A 17,137-nucleotide genomic window follows, 5' to 3' on the forward strand; every position below is an offset into this window, starting at 1 on the left:
TTTTTATCTCTATATTGCAGTCCTCAAATTTCCCTATAAATAATAGCTAACATTTACTGATTACTATAGTCGCTCAGTCGTCTCCGATTCTTTGCGACCCCACAGACTGTAGCCTACTAGGCTCTTCCATCCATGGGATTTTCCAGGCAAGAGTACTGGAGTGGGGTGCCATTTCCTTCTCCAGAGGATCTTCCCAACCCAGGGATCAAACCCAGATCTCCCACATTGTAGGCAGACGCTTTACCGTCTGAGCTACCAGGGAAGTTCATATACCATTCACTGTCACAGACACCACGTATTAACACTTAAAATCCTCCCAACAACCCTATGACACAGATATTATTATTCTTGCTTTGCGGATAAGAAAACTGAGGTACAGAAAGGCCAAGTGGCACAGTAAGTGGCAGAGTTGACATTCAGAGACAGACACTGACGCCCATTTTCTTCACTTTTTAGCAACAGAAAAATAGCCCTAATAAAGCCTTGTCCTACCTGCCCAGGTTTACTGATGTGCCAGGATTAAGTAACAAGTTTAAAAGTCAGAATTTAAAAGAAATTCTAGTCTATTACTATTTCATCACAAGTCGGGCCTTTTCTGTCTCCGCTCTCCGCTGCAGAATTCGTTGGAGTTCTTACGGCCCATAGGTGGCGCTGCAGGGACAGGTATGTGCTCAGGCTTCACCAACGGGAGGGGCAGATGGGGGGGCGAGAACTCCATCCACAGCCCCGCGGTAGGAGGAGCCTTGGGGAGGGGAGGGCGCGGCGAGTGTTGTGCAGTGCGCAGGCGCAGGACCGGGCCCTCCCCGCGCCGAGAGTGAGGGCTGCTGGGCCTGATGACGTGGCCTGCTGCCGTCCGCTCCGGCGAGCCTCCGGGGAAGCCGGCGCCCCCGGAACTGCCCTTGGCCTAGTCCCCGCGCGCGCGTGCTTGTGAGCCGGGATAGCGGCGGCGGCGGCCGTCGGGCCTGCGGGGACCTGACGGCGCGGTTGCCATGGGGGAGTGACGCGCCCGCGCCCGCTGTTCCGCGGAGCGGAGAGACATGAGGAGACCGCGCCGCGGGGGCAGCGGCGGCGGCTCCTGACCCCCGGGATGGAGGAGAACTACGGCGGGGACGTGCTTGCCGGCCCCGGCGGCGGCGGCGGCGGCCTCGGGCCGGTGGATGTGCCCAGCGCTCGGTAAGGGCCGATCGGGCTCCCGCTCCCGGAGCCGCGCTCTCCCTGCGCCCGCCCGGCCGCTGCCCGGAGCCGCCGCGGGGCGCGCGGGGCGCGGCGGCCGACAGCCCGGAACGCCCGGCTCGGTGCGGTCCGCGCTCCCGCGGGGGCTCTCGTTGGCTCCGCATCTCCCCGCTGCGGGATGAGTGCTCCAGGACCCGGGAAGGTTCCGCTCGAGCTTCTGGTGTTCAGAGCGGTCCGTTAACCTTAGAACTGCTGGCCAGTTCGCGTGAGAGGTTTTTCTGACCTGTCAGAAGAATTTCTGTTGGCTGTTCCTCCCTCAGATAGTAGTTTGGTGATATTTAACCTTTCTGACGTCTGCCTGCGTACCTTTTAAAGGAGGGGTCACCATCATCTCTTCAGGCGAGAAAATCAAAGTCCAAACAGATGAACTTTGATGTTCAGGTTATAACCCCGCACATTAAGAATCCAGCCAGCCCTCTAGTTTTTCTTTTCCTTTCTTCGCCTATTATGTTTTATCATTAAATAAGAAATACGTGCGCATTGTCAAAAAGTTCAAACAGTACAGAAATTCGTAGAGTGAAAAGGAAAAATTCCCCTTTACCTCCCTCCCCGTAATGTTCCCACGAACACCAGAAAGGTAAGTCAGTACAGTGATCACCTTCCAGCTTGTCTTTCTGAACCTGTGCTAATTTCTGAGGTAGTGTCGCAGGATGCACGAAATACGGCTCAACAGTTTGATTGAACCTGATTTTCTATCGCCTTTATATTTAATAAGGTTAATGAAGTTAGGTGTTTCTTGTTCTTGGATATCTCCTTTGAGACTGGAAGATTGTTTTGCTAAATTCTTTGAAACTGTAGAAATAGCACTACTAAAATAACTTTTTTGTGTGAAATGCTGAGCAACTTAAATCAACTGCATTTTTTATAGTACAAGTTTAATTTTCTGAGCTATTTTGAACAGCTCATTTTTGTAAAAGAAAAACGGTGGTGGTGGTTTAGTCGCTATATCGTCGACTCTTTTGCAACCCCATGACTGTAACCGGCTCCAGACTCCTCTGTCCATGGGATTTCCCAGGCAAGAATACTGTAGTGGGTTGCCAGTTCCTTTTCCAAAAGGTCTTCCTGACCCAGGGATCAAACCTGGGTCTCCAGCATTGCAGGTGGATTCTTTACTGACTGAGCCACCAGGGAAGCTCAAAAAAAAACATCATATCAAGTATTATTTACTGAGATGTGACAGCTAAATGCAATAGGCAATTCTGCTGTAGATTTAATACTGGAGAAAATGTAGTAAAGGATAGTACTGGGTCAGTTGATAAAAGTGGACTATAGATGATAGATTAGATAAAAGTAGGTCCGTGTTAAATTTCCTGTAGTTTATAACTCTGATTTCAGAAGAGAATGTTCATGGGTTTAGGAATACAAGTAATTAGGGATTCAGTTCAGTTCAGTAGCTCAGTAGTGTCCAACTCTTAGCGACCCCATGAACCACAGCACACCAGGCCTCCCTGTCCATCACCAACTCCCGGAGTTCACTCAAACTCATGTCCATCGAGTCGGTGATGCCATCCAGCCACCTCATTCTCTGTCATCCCTGTCTCCTCCTACCCCCAATCACTCCCAGCATCAGAGTCTTTTCCAGTGAGTCAACTCGTCACATGAGGTGGCCAAAGTATTGGAGTTTCAGCTTTAGCATAAGTCCTTCCAATGAACACCCAGGATTGATCTCCTCTAGAATGGACTGGTTGGATCTCCTTGCAGTCCAAGGGACTCTCAAGAGTCTTCTCCAGCACCACAGTTCAAAAGCATCAATTCTTCGGCGATCAGCTTTCTTCACAGTCCAACTCTCACATCCATACATGACCACAGGAAAACCTTGACTAGACGGACCTTGGTTGGCAAAGTAATGTCTCTGCTTTTTAATATGCTATCTAGGCTGGTCATAATTTTCCTCTTAAATATTTCAGAAAAAAAAAGTTTGCACCTGCCAATGCAGGAACTGTGGGTTCAGTCCCTGGATGGGGAAGATCCCCTGGAGAAGGAAATGGCAACCCACTCCAGTATTCTTGCTCCCAAGGGCAGGAGACCCAGGTCTGATCCCTAATCAAGGAACTAGATCCCCAGATGCCATAACTAAAAGACCCCACATGCTGTCAGGATGATTGGAGATCATGAGTGCCATAACGGAGACCTGGAGCAGCCAAATGCATAAAAATAAACTTAAAAAAAAATACAGAATCAAATTCAAATCAAGACTGGTTGAATTTTGAATAGATTCCAGGTTGAAAGAATTTTTCTTTATATAGGCTGAAAATCAAATTATAATCTGCAACAAAAGCTAATTGACAGATTCTTTGTGGATATTTTTATGCCTGAATTCACAAATATGAGTTGTTTTACATGTTTCTATGTTGGCTTCGATAAATCCTCTTGGCAGGAAAGAGCAGAGGGTGACAGCCAACATTTGTTAAGCACTTCCTATGTTCCACGGACTTTGCTTTTGCATGCAGCATTTCACTTAAGCCTTAAAACAGCACTGCAGGCAGACTCATTAGTTGTGTCCTTGTCTCACATATCAGGAAACTGGGACATAGAAAACTAATTTTTCTAAGGTCACACACCTAGTAACTGAACTGGGAGTCAGTTCCCTCAAACTTTTTTTTTTTAAGCTTCCTTTTTATTTATTTTTGGCTGTGCTGGGTCTTTGCTGTGCAGACTCTTCTCTAGTTGCAGAGAGCAGGGGCTCCTCACTCATTTCAGTGTGAAGGCTTGCCATGGGGGCTTCTCTTGTGGAGCTCAGGCTGCAGGGGGCGCGCGGGCTTCAGGAGTGGTGACTCCCTGGCTCTAGAGCACAGACTTCGTGCTGCTGTGGTGCCGCCACTGAGTGAGTTGCTCAGTTAGCTGGTCCCCGGCATATGGGATCTTCCCAGCCCAGGGTTCAAACCCGTCTCCTGCATTAATCGATAATTATTGAATTGATTGATAATTATTGGATGAACCCATGTCTCCTGCACAGACTGATAATTATTGGATCGATTTATAATTACTGCATTGACTGATAATTATTGAATGCCTCCTGCATTGCAGACAAATTCTTTACCACTGAGCCACCAGTGAAACCCCCAAACTTCATTTACACTGCCTTCTACGTAGTAGACACTTAAATATGTATTGAAGGAATCAAACTAGAATTATATACACTGATTCTGTTCTTTTAACTGAGAGCTGCTACAGTGGATAAAGCCCGAAAGGCAGGTTTGAATCCAAACTCTGAGCTCAGTGATTTCAGATTTGAAGAATGAGTTTTTTCCTAACCCTTCACAGAAAATACCAGTGATACCTTTGATGAGGCTAGTTAATGGCAGATAATGACTCTTGAGAGTCCCTTGGACTGCAGGGAGATCCAACCAGTCCATTCTAAAGGAGATCAGTCCTGGGTGTTCATTGGAAGGACTGATGCTAAAGCTGAAACTCCAATACTTTGGCTACCTCACGTGAAGAGTTGACTCATTGGAAAAGACCCTGATGTTGGGAGGGATTGGGGGCAGGAGGAGAAGGGGATGACAGAGGATGAGAAGGCTGGATGACATCACTGACTCGATGGACATGAGTTTGAGTGAACTCTGGGAGTTGGTGATGGACAGGGAGGCCTGGCGTGCTTCTGTCCATGGGGTCACAAAGAGTTGGACACAACTGAGTGACTGAACTGAACTGAACTGAATGATTTACAAGTCAGGAAGGTGGATTGGATCCCGATACATTGCCTGAAGGATCAGTGAGTGGCTCAGAAGCCACTGCCCCCATTTAAGAACCTCCCTTCCTCACCCCTGAAAATTTCCCTCTTGGTATGTTTCCCTTTGCAACGTGAACTAGGGATTATGTGCTTATTATTAATAGCACATACCTGGCCTTAGCTAGTATTTTGTTGTTAGCCCCACAGGAAGACGTCATTAGTTGACACTTTAAAAATCAAAGTATCTACCTTTCAGCTAAATATTAAAATAGTTTTCCTAATTAATAATGACAAAAAAATCTTCAATATATATTACATGAAAAATCACATTAAAATATCAAAATATGTGTACAGTGGTAAATACATGAATGTATCTAAAATATGTGCTTGTCCATACTGGGAAAGGTTGGGGGCAGGAGGAGAAGGGGACGACAGAGAATGAGATGGCTGGATGGCATCACTCAAACTCTGGAGTTTGAGTGAACTCCAGGAGTTGGTGATGGACAGGGAGGCCTGGCGTGCTGTGATTCATGGGGTCGTGGAGAGTCGGACACGACTGAGTAACTGAACTGATACCTGGAGATGGAAAGGAAAAGGTTTGGAAGGATGTCCCCAGTTGGGCACCTGTGAGCAGAAAATTAGGAATGGTTTTATTTAAAACGTTAATAAGCAACTACTCAGGAATTACTTTCACAATCTGTTTTTTTGTGTTTTGTTTTTTTTTTTTTTAATTAAAAAGGAAAAGCATCCCTGGTGGCTCCATGATAAAAATCTGCCTGCCAGTGCAGGGGACACAGGTTCAATCCCTGATCCAGAAAGATCTCACATGCTCCAGAGCAACTAAGCCCTTGAGCCACAACTGTTGAGCCTGTACTCCAGAGCTAGGGAACCGCAAGTTCTGAAGCCCATTCACCCTAGAGCCCAAGCTCCACAAGAGAAACCACAGCAATGAGAAGCCCAGACACCACAACTAGAGGGTACCATGTATTATAGGGACTTCCCTGCTGGTCCAGTGGGTGAGAATCCACCTTGCAGTGCAGGGCTGTGGGTTTAATCCCTGGTCGGGGAACTAAGATCCCACATGCCTGGGAGCAGCTAAGACTGTGTGGCACAACTAAAGAGTCCATGTGCTGCAACGAAAGATCCCTCGTGCTGAAACTAAGATGCATGCAGCCAAATATTTTCCAAAAGAAATACTATGTTTAATGTTCCATATGACTGAATCTTGCCATTAAAGTGCCAAATTTTTAAGTTTTGTTAACAATTTAAAGAAAAATTATTTAGAAATAATTTTACATATTTCCTCATCTTAAAACAAGTTTATTAAGTATAGTTTACCTTTTTCTTGATGACAAGACTTGATTTGTATCTGACTTGTCTGTGACGGCATGGACTATAGCCCATCAGGCTCCTCTATCCATGGAATTTTTCAGGCAAGAACACTGGAGTGGGTTACCATTTCCTGCTCCAGGGGATCTTCCCAACCCAGGGATGGAACTCAAGTCTCTTGTGTCTCCTGCATTCTCTGCCACCGGGCCACCTGGGAAGCCCAGTTGCAGCACAGACTCTCTAGTTGTGGCTCTTGGGCTTATTTGTTCCACGGTATGTGGGATCGTAGTTCCCCCACCAGGGATCAAACCCACATTTCTTTTATTGGGTTGATTTATTTTTTCTACTTAGTCTTTATTACACACACACACCTGAGACTCTGAAGACTACTTTTGTTTCCCTAGTTGCAATTAGTTGCTTCCACATCTATTCCTTTAGATCTCTGCTAATTAACCTGGGTCCCATAAACAAATTCCTTGAAGGGAGGGCCTCTATTACAAGTTTCTTGGATTGCACCTAGAAATGCTTTTAATTGTAAGTAACCAAACTAAGAGAGCTTTAAACAAATAACGGATATATTCTTCTCACATGAAAGATGCCAGAGGCTGCCAGTGTTGGTTCAGCCCCTCAGTAGTACCATCTAGGAGAAGATTCTTGGCCTTTGCCATCTGCCATTCCAAGTATGGCTCTCATATTCAGGCTTATCAAATGGATGACATTTTTAAAAGAATGTTAAGACTTTGATAACATATTTAAGATAACTTTTAGATAAAAGTCCTCCTTTGAAGTCAGAAAGAATGCAGAACTAGTTCCAGGTGCATCAGGCCCTTTTATCAGGAGGAGGGAGGGCTGTCGTACCTGAAACCAACTTGTCAGACTGGTCTCATTAGACTCCAGTGACACCTGGCACATAGTAAGTGAGCAGGGAATATTTGAAAAATGGCTTCCCAACTCCCTGAGGGCTGTGCAAGGCTCTTTGCTGGCATCAGGAATTCCCAGACTGCTGGGGTTTGTAATGTGCGTCCGTCTGTGTTTTCTGGTCTCTTGTCTTATCCTCCCTGTCTTGCTGACACTGTCGTTCTTTGTGTCCTTGCTTCTATCCTGCTGCCTTATTTTTCCATCTCGTTACGAGCTGAAGGAGTGACGCGCTTGAGGCCTTGAGCTTCCCTCTCTTGCCCCATTCTGAATTCATGCCTGGGTGGATGACAGTTTACACTGCCAGAAGCCTGACAGCCAGTTTTGTGCTGTGTCGCTGTGCTGTCTGTATTGCTGTGCTCGACATCGCGCATCACACGCGTAGAGCATCATGGTAGAGTTAGCATTCTTTCATTTAGGAAACATTTGCTGAGCACATGTTATGTAAGTCCCCTTGTTAAGAACCGAATTAACAAAAGTAGTGTTTTTATTGGCTAATTACAAATTGCTACCATGATCATTAGCATTAATATAGTTAATTTACTTCAGTCTATCTGACCTTTTTCTCTAGCTTAAGTGAAGTTGCTCAGTTGTATCCGACTCTGCAACCAGGTAGACTGTAGCCCGCTGGGCTCCTCTGTCCATGGGATTCTCTAGGCAAGAATACTGGAGTGGGTTGCCATTTCCTTCTCCAGGGGTTCTTCCCAACCCAGGGATCAAACCTGCGTGTGTCCCGCATTGCAGGCAGACTCTTTACCCTCTGAGCCACCAGGGAAGCCCTAGTTTAAATAGAGAAAATCTGCATTAATCTTGGGTTTTAATATGCATTTTTTGTAATATTTAATGATTTTACCCTTTGCGAGGGCCACTGTGAATATATAATTAGAAATGGTTTAGAAGATGGGAATCCCCAAAGTCTTCTGGATGAACTCAGGTTTTCTGTGTGACCTAGGAAAAGAGCATATTTAAGAGTCAAGGGCTGGGCCCTCGCTAACCCTGTGGACTTCAACTTCCCAATCTGTGACAGGAGAGGAATTGGACTAGAAAATCTCCAAGGTGCTTTTCAGCTCTTAAATGTTAGTGTTTTGTTTTTTCTAGCGCATATACATTTACTTTCATACCTACATAATTGCTAGAAATGTGATGGATTTTTCACGTCGTACTGTGTTTTCAACCAGTCTGCAAACAATCCAAATACAAAATACACTCAGTTTTTTGTTGTTGTTATAACAATAATTTTTTTATTTTTTCCAATACTCCTTTTCTCATTGAGATATAAATTACTGTAAAATGCATAGATTTTAAAGGTACCAGTTTGCATTTTTCGCAAATGCATATTTATCTTTCAGCACAATCAAGCTGTAGGCCATTTTTATCACCCCAGAAAATCTGCTTGATCTTTTGAACAGAAATTTCAATATTTATACTAGTCTATAGGTAGATTAAGTAGGAACCTCTGTGCTTTAGGATTTGAGTTAAATCATTCTGCATGATGTTTTTATTAGCTTCTTGGTGATAATTATCACATTGTTAAAATTCCCAAATGGCACCATTAAAAGGTCCTGCAGATTATGTTCATGAAAAGAAAAACCATTTTGTTCTAAATCTGATTTTCTTTAATGTTATTTGGTCTAAAACAGAAAATGAGCTGTCAGACAGTGAAGATGGTAGAATTGTTGAGATTCATTCTTTCAAGGACTGAAATATAGTTTCACAGTTGCATTAAAACTTTCAAAAGACAAAAAGAAAAAAAAGACTTTGAAAAGTATATATTTTGATGTCTTCTTAAGCAGATTACTGTTTGTTGATTTAGTGCCATGTGACTTAATGGTTCACACTCAATGATTTTTTAGATCATCCTATGTACATTGGTATCAAACTGTTTTAGCACTACTATTTGAATGACTAAGGTTTCCTTTAAACTTCGGTGTCTGCTTTTTGGTATTTTTCTCCCATGGGTAGAGACTTCTTCCTCTGCTGTGCTACTTTGCATATCCCCTGTACCTCCTTTTTAATGTATTAACTCCTGTTAGATGTAAACTTTGCAGGTAGTCTCCTGGTTGACTTGTGAAGATGTTCTGTTAGAATTTCTCAAATTTTTATCTCATTCTTTTTCATTCTAATTTGTGTGTGTGTTATAACATATAATAATATCAGTGTAGTAGTACATGTTCATAATAGCTAAATAAATAATTGGTTTCAGGTGCTTTTTTTTTTTTAATACTAGAGGTAGGTATATGATCAAAGAAGACTCAGTTCAGTTCAGTTTAGCTGCTAAGTTGTGTCCGACTCTTTGCGACCCCATGGACTGCAGCACGCCAGTCTTCCCTGTCCATCAGCAACTCCCAGAGTTTATTCAAATGCCATCCATCTCATCCTCTGTTGTCCCCTTCTCCTCCCGCCTTCAATCTTTCCCAGTATCAGGGTCTTTTCACATGAGTCAGTTCTTCTACTAAGCTGGAAAACAAATAATTTCTTCACTGTTTTCTGATTGCTCTTTCAGGAGTTCCTTTTTCCTTTCTTTTTATGGCAGCACCAGGTTTTCATGGATGCATGGTTCTTTCTTGTCCGAGAATATATAGTTCTTTGATGTTCTCTACTATTCCCTACGCTCTCTGTATCTTTTAAATTTCTTTGTTATTTTAGTTTGGCCTCTCATTATAGACTTATTGTAAATGATTAATTATCCAGATTTGGCTTTTCATATTTGAGTGAGGCCTAAAAAGCTAGTTAGAAGACTTGTGTAGGGCTTGTCCCCTGGTGGGCTTCCCAGAGAAGGGTTCTCCTGCTGGGAGATTGAAGTCTGACAGTTGGGATGTTAGAGCTAAATGAGGGAAGGCAAGTGTGTTGGGGTAAAGAAGGGAAACTTCCTTTTAATCTCTATGGTTTTAGTCCAACACCTCATCCTTCTTTTTCCATTTGCCTTTTGTCTAGACTTCTCCAGAGGCTAAACTGAACTTGTTCTGTCCTCATTGAGGGAAAATAGATGTATGGCTGTGCTGGGTGGGACTCTGGAGAGCTAACTAATTGGCACATTTCGTGTGTGTGTGTGTGTGTGTGTGTCACTCAGTCGTGTCCAATTGGCACATTTCGTGTGTGTGTGTGTGTGTGTCACTCAGTCGTGTCCAACTCTTTGCAGTCCCATGGACTATAAACCCCCAGGCAATTGGCACATTTCGTGTGTGTGTGTGTGTGTGTTAGTCACTCAGTCGTGTCCAACTCTTTGCAGTCCCATGGACTATAAACCCCCAGGCTCCTCTGTCCATGGGATTCTCCAGGCAAGAATACTGGAGTGGGTTGCCATTCCCTCCTCCACACCCTTTCTGAGGTGCTTCACATCCCTAAGCCTTTTCAAGACTGTAGGTCAGGTCACGTGACTTCAACTATGACTACTGCGGCCACTTAACGAAGCAGAGGAAAGGAGAACTTCGGGCATTTGCCATCCTCCCCCTTCCTGTATTATGGTCTCATTTCATGACAGAGCTTGGTTACTGTTCTTATTCTCTTTATTTGTTTGGAGTAATTCTTTTAAAAGTGCATTATAAAGTAGTCAAGGCGATTCAGTTAATCAAAAATGTTTATTTTAGTTTGGCTTTTTTTTTTAATAGACTGTACCTATACATCGGAGAAGGCAATGGCAAGCCACTCCAGTATTCTTGCCTAGAAAATCCCATGGATGGAGGAGCCTGGTAGGCTGCAGTCCATGGGGTCGCTAAGGGTCGGACACGACTGAGCGACTTCACTTTCACTTTTCACTTTCACACATTGGAGAAGGAAATGGCAACCCACTCCAGTGTTCTTGCCTGGAGAATCTCAGGGACGGGGGAGCCTGGTGGGCTTCCGTCTATGGGGTCGCACAGAGTCGGACACGACTGAAGTGACTTAGCAGCAGCAGCAGCAGTACCTATACATAATACATTCATGTACATTGAAAAGAATCTGAAAGTATATATATCAGTATTAGTAGTTATCACAAAGGGGATGAGTTGAGTTTTTGTTTGTTTCATCTTTTGTTTATATTTATGGTTTTCATAATGACCTCTATGGTATAATAAAAAAAAAGATTTCAGAGTTCCTTGTGATTTCATTGATAACTGAAACTTGTTTCTGTTTTTATTTTTCAGATTAACAAAATATATTGTGTTACTATGTTTCACTAAATTTTTGAAGGCTGTTGGACTTTTTGAATCATATGATCTCCTAAAAGTAGTTCACATTGTTCAGTTCATTTTTATATTAAAACTTGGGTGAGTGTGTGAAGTTCTTTTTTTCTTTAATGTTTTTTAATGTCTTTGAAAATTCTATGTTAACTGAGTATCTTTAGGAAATTTTACATAAAATATTTTGTGCATTTTATTCCTCCTGAAAAGTATTTGATATATATATATATATGTATATTTTTAAGATAGACTACCTAAGGTTAGAGATAACAGGCTGGATTTAAAAAAAAAAAAAAAAGAATTGTCACACTCTATTAGCTTGCCAAAACATCAACTTTTATTTTAGTTTGTATTAATGCGTGAAGAGATACCCCACAACCAAGGTAAGAGAAACCCCAGTAAGACAGTAGGCTCTGAGAGAGGGCATCAGAGGGCAGACAGACTGAAACCACAATCACAGAAAACTAGCCAATCTGATCACATGGACCACAGTGTTGTCTTAACTCAGTGAAACTAAGCCATGCCATGTAGGGCCACCTAAGACAGACGGGTCATGGTGGAGAGTTCTGATAAGACATGGGCCACTGGAGAAGGGAATGGCAAACCACTTCAGTATTCTTGCCTTGAGAACCCCATGAACAGTATGAAAAGGCAAAAAGATAGGACACTGAAAGATGAACTACTCAGGTTGGTAAGTGCCCAATATGCTACTGGAGATCACTGGAGAAATAACTACAGAAAGAATGAAGGGACGGAGCCAAAGCAAAAACAACACCCAGTTGTGGATGTAACTGGTGATAGAAGCAAGGTCCAATGCTGTAAAGAGCAATATTGCATAGCTACCTGGAATGTTAGTTTCAGGAATCAAGGCAAATTGGAAGTGGTCAAACAGGAGATGGCAAGAGTGAACGTCAACATTCTAGGAATCAGTGAACTAAAATGGACTGGAATGGGTGAATTTAACTCAGTGACCATTATATCTACTACTGTGGGCAGGAATCCCTTAGAAGAAATGGATTAGCCATCATGGTCAATAAAAGAGTCCAAAATGCAGTACTTGGATGCAATCTCAAAAACGACAGAATGATCTCTGTTCGTTTCCAAGGCAAACCATTCAATATCACGGTAATCCAAGTCTATGCCCCAACCAGTAACGCTGAAGAAGCTGAGGTTGAACGGTTATATGAAGACCTACAAGATCTTCTAGAACGAACACCCAAAAAAGATGTCCTTTTCATTATAGGGGACTGGAATGCAAAAGTAGGAAGTAAAGAGATACCTGGAGTAACAGGCAAATTTGGCCTTGGAGCACGGAATGAAGCAGGGCAAAGGCTAATAGAGTTTTGCCAAGAGAACTCACTGGTCATAGCAAACACCCTCTTCCAACAACACAAGAGAAGACTCTACACATGGACATCACCAGATGGTCAACACCAAAATCAGATTGATTATATTCTTTGCAGCCAAAGATGGAGAAGCTCTATACGGTTAGCTAAAACAAGACCAGGAGCTACCTGTGGCTCAGATCGTGAACTCCTTATTGCCAAATTCAAACTTAAATTGAAGGAAGTAGGGAAAACCACTAGACAATTCGGGTATTACCTAAATCAAATCCCTTATGATTATACAGTGGAAGTGAGAAATAGATTAAAGGGATTAGATCTGATAGAGTGTCTGAAGAACAATGGACGGAGGTTTGTGATATTGTCCAGGAGATAGGGAACAAGACCATCACCAAGAAAAAGAAATTCAAAAAACCAAAATGGCTGTCTGAGGAGGCCTTACAAATAGCTGTGAAAAGAAGAGAAGCAAAAGGCAAAGGAGAAAAGGAAAGATATACCCATTTGAATGCAGAATTCCAAAAAATAGGAAGAAGAGATAAGAAAGCCTTCTTCAGTGATCAGTGCAAAGAAATAGAGGAAAATAATAGAATGAGAAAGACGAGCTCTCTTCAAGAAAATTAGAGATACCAAGGGAACATTTCATGCAAAGATGGACTCAATAAAAGACAAAAATGGTATGGTCCTAACAGAAGCAGAAGATATTAAGAAGAGGTGGCACGAATACACAGAAGAACTGTACAGAAAAGATCTTCACAACCCAGATAAACATGACGGTGTGATCACTCACCTAGAGCCAGACATCCTGGAATGTGTAGTCAAGTGGGCCTTAGGAAGCATCACTACAAACAAAGCTAGTGGAGGTGATGGAATTCCAGTTGAGCTATTTCAAATCCTAAAAAATGATGCTGTGAAAATGCTGCACTCAGTATCCCTGCAAATTTGGAAAACTTAGCAGTGGCCACAGGACTGGAAAAGGTCAGTCTTCATTCCAATCCCAAAGAAAGGCAGTGCCTAAGAATGTTCAAACTACTGCACAGTTGCACTCATCTCACACGCTAGCAAAGTAATGCTCAAAATTCTCCAAGCCAGGCTTCAGCAGTAATGTGAACCGTGAACTTCCACATGTTCAAGCTAGATTTAGAAAAGGCAGAGGAACCAGAGATCAAATTGACAACATCCACTGGATCATGGAAAAAGCAAGAGAGTTCCAGAAAAACATCTATTTCTGCTTCATTGACTATGCCAAAGCCTTTGACTGTGTGGATCACAACAAATTGTGGAAAATTCTGAAAGAGATGGGAATACCAGACCACCTGACCTGCCTCTTGAGAAACCTGTATGCAGGTCAGGAAGCAACAGTCAGAACTGTGCATGGAACAACAGACTGGTTCCAAACAGGAAAAGGAGTACGTCAAGGCTGTATATTGTCACCCTGCTTATTTAACTTCTATGCAGAGTACATCATGAGGAACGCTGGGCTGGAAGAAGCACACGCTGGAATCAAGATTGCCGGGAGAAATATCAATAACCTCAGATATGCAGATGACACCACCTTTATGGCAGAAAGTGAAGAGGAACTCAAAAGCCTATTGATGAGAGTGAAAGAGGAGAGTGAAAAAGTTGGCTTGAAGCTCAACATTCATAAAACTAAGATCATGGCATCCGGTCCCATCACTTCATGGCAAATAGATGGGGAAACAGTGGAAGCAGTGTCAGACTTTATTTTTGGGGGCTCCAAAATCACTGCAGATGGTGACTGCAGCCATGAAATTAAAAGATACTCCTTGGAAGGAAAGTTATGACCAATCTAGACAGCATATTAAAAAGCAGAGACTTTGCCAGCAAAGGTCCGTCTAGTCAAAGCTATGGTTTTTCCAGTAGTCATGTATGAACATGAGAGTTGGACTGTGAAGAAAGCTGAGCACCGAAGAATTGATGCTTTTGAACTGTGGTGTTGGAGAAGACTCTTGAGAGTCCCTTGGACTGCAAGGAGATCCAACCAGCCCATCCTAAAGGAGATCAGTCCTGGGTGTTCACTGGAAGAACTGATGTTGAAGCTGAAACTCCAGTCCTTTAGCCACCTGATGCGAAGAGCTGACTCATTTGAAAAAACCTTGATGCTGGGAAAGATTGAAGGCAGGAGGAGAAGGGACGACAGAGGATGAGATGGTTGGATGGCATCACCAACTCAATAGACATGAGTTTGGGTAAACTCTGGGAGTTGGTGATGCACAGGGAGGCCTGGCATGCTGCAGTCCATGGGGTCACAAAGAGTCGGACACGACTGAGTGACTGAACTGAATGCAGTTTTTGCAAATTTAATGTCTGGCTTAATAGAACACAGCAGGATTCCCACATCTGAATCAGCATTCAGTCTGTTGCAGTATCCCACGTGAACTAGCCTCTGAAAAGCTCTGCTGTACAGCCCTGAGAGAATAAGAGTGGAAAGAGTAAATAGTATCTAAATATTTCTTTCAAAACAGTTTGACCTCACAGCTCCCTAAAAGGGCCTCAGGGGCCCTAGGGATTCCCAGACCATCCTACTGGGGTATTCTGACCTTCCAGCTGTCATGGAATGTCGCCTGAGCCTTGTCTGGGCACAGATGTTCCTCATTTTCCAAGTTGAACCACACTGGTCTGTATTCGCTATCTGTCCCTTCCTAATATAGGGTATGCCTGAAAAGAAAGTGAAAGTGTCAGTCGCTCAGTCATGTCTGACTCTGCACCTTCATGGACTGTACCCTTCCAGGCTCCTCTGTCCATGGGATTTTGCAGGCGAGAATACTGGAGTGGGTTGCCATTTCCTTCTCCAGAGGATCTTCCTGACCCAGCAGTCTAACCTGGGTCTCCTGCATTGCAGGCAGACTCCTTACTATCTGAACCACCAGGGAAGGACCTGCTTACAGTATCGCTTTTACATTATTCTGTATGTTGTAAGAAATTCTCTCTAAAAGTTCTCAGGACCTTGGGACTGATGGTGACCAGCCTCTGTATTAATAAGAGTCTGTTAGACTCTTGGCAGTATAATTTCAGTAATAATGAAAAGTGATTCTTGACTAGGAAATTTTAAGCACCAGTTATATGTATTTTTGTATAACTATTTTGGGTATGTGAAAGATGGGGTGTATAATTAGTACTTCCTTCATTTCTATTTTAAGATTTGTTATTGAATTTTTGAGAAGGTAGGAATAATTTTCTTTGGTATTTCAGAGTATAAGAAAATATCAAGAGTTTTTTTGTGGCTTGTAAACTGGGTTTTGAAGGCCATTACAAAAGAAAGAAGAGTTCCCAAAACGTCGTGGTGGAAGCCTTATTAAAATAAGTGTTGTTCTCTAGTATAATTTCTTTAGAGGCTAACCTACCCTTCAAGTTCTAGTGTATTTAAGTGTCTTTACTTAAAGCCATACCTTGTATATAAGATTAATATTAATTTGTTAATATTTTAATATTCACAGGACTGCATTTTTTATGGTTTTGTTTCAAAAGCCTTTTTCTTCTGGGAAAAGTATTACCAAACGCCAGGTAAATCTTTTGCAGAATCCTTTTGTCCTAGCAGTAGACCAGGAGGCAGTGTTCTTTCCTTGATCAGGGTTACTTATTGAATGATTTTAGGTGCATAGCAGAACATTTGTAGGGCTAACTTGCTCTTGACTTAGCTTGTCAGAACTGAGGCTTTAAGAGTAAACTATAAAGTGCTAAGATAATGAAGTATTTTAAAATGTAGTATAGGGTAGGAAGTGTCTCAAGCATGCATATAATTATTTTCTTTAATACACGATCCATATTTTGAAAAGATTTACAAATCAGGCATGTAGACATGCCCACAAGACTATGATAGATGTCACGGAAGCATAAGGGTTAAGAACAAGGCATCTGGAGTCAGACAGATTCATGGCTGTTCTAGTTACTAACTCTTACTTAAAGTAAGTTACTTAATTTCTTTACCTTCAGTTTCTCACCTGAAAATGGAGATGATAATGCTTTCCTAATGAAGCTATGAGGAATAAATGGATTAATACATGTAAAGTTCTTTAAATAGTGCTGGACATGCTGTGAGTACTAAGTCACTTCAGACTCTCTGCAACCCAGTGGACTGTAGCCTGCAAGGCTCCTCTGTCCATGGGGATTCTCCAGGGAAGAATACTGGAGTGGGTTGCCATGCCCTCCTCCAGGGGATCTTCCAAACCCAGGGATCAAGCCTGCATTTCTTACGTCTCCTGCATTGGCAGGCGGGTTCTTTACCACTAGTGCCACCTGGGAAAACCCAACGTGAGTATGCAATGCATACTAGCTGTCTCCCTCATCATTATTATTATTTTCTTTAAGCATCTGAGGTTCAGGATGCATACCCAGAAATGTCCTACCTTCTGCATAATCATCTCACATTACCACTTCTTTGGACAGCACGTGCACCCTATACTAAATGTTTGCTTTATGCCACAACTTAGAAACCTGTGCTGTGATTTTTTTATTAGAAAGAAATT

The 17,137-nt window shown here is 42.8% G+C and overlaps 1 protein-coding gene across 1 annotated transcript in view; it reads left to right on the forward strand.

Annotated features, from left to right (window-relative positions):
- Nucleotides 1-812: 812 nt before the first annotated feature.
- The window catches only part of SLC30A5 (solute carrier family 30 member 5), a 35,782-nt gene continuing 19,457 nt past the window's right edge, over nucleotides 813-17,137 (forward strand). Inside the window, exons 1-3 of the mRNA XM_055421932.2 lie at nucleotides 813-1,173; nucleotides 11,275-11,397; nucleotides 16,109-16,175. Of these exons, the coding sequence (XP_055277907.1) occupies nucleotides 1,088-1,173; nucleotides 11,275-11,397; nucleotides 16,109-16,175 (276 nt within the window). The 5' untranslated portion in view covers nucleotides 813-1,087. The remainder of the gene's footprint in view (nucleotides 1,174-11,274; nucleotides 11,398-16,108; nucleotides 16,176-17,137) is intronic.

This window comes from Moschus berezovskii, chromosome 18 (assembly GCF_049115385.1).
Source record: "Moschus berezovskii isolate FMDL1 chromosome 18, NW_MosBer_1.0, whole genome shotgun sequence".
Taxonomy (NCBI): Eukaryota; Metazoa; Chordata; class Mammalia; order Artiodactyla; family Moschidae; genus Moschus; species Moschus berezovskii.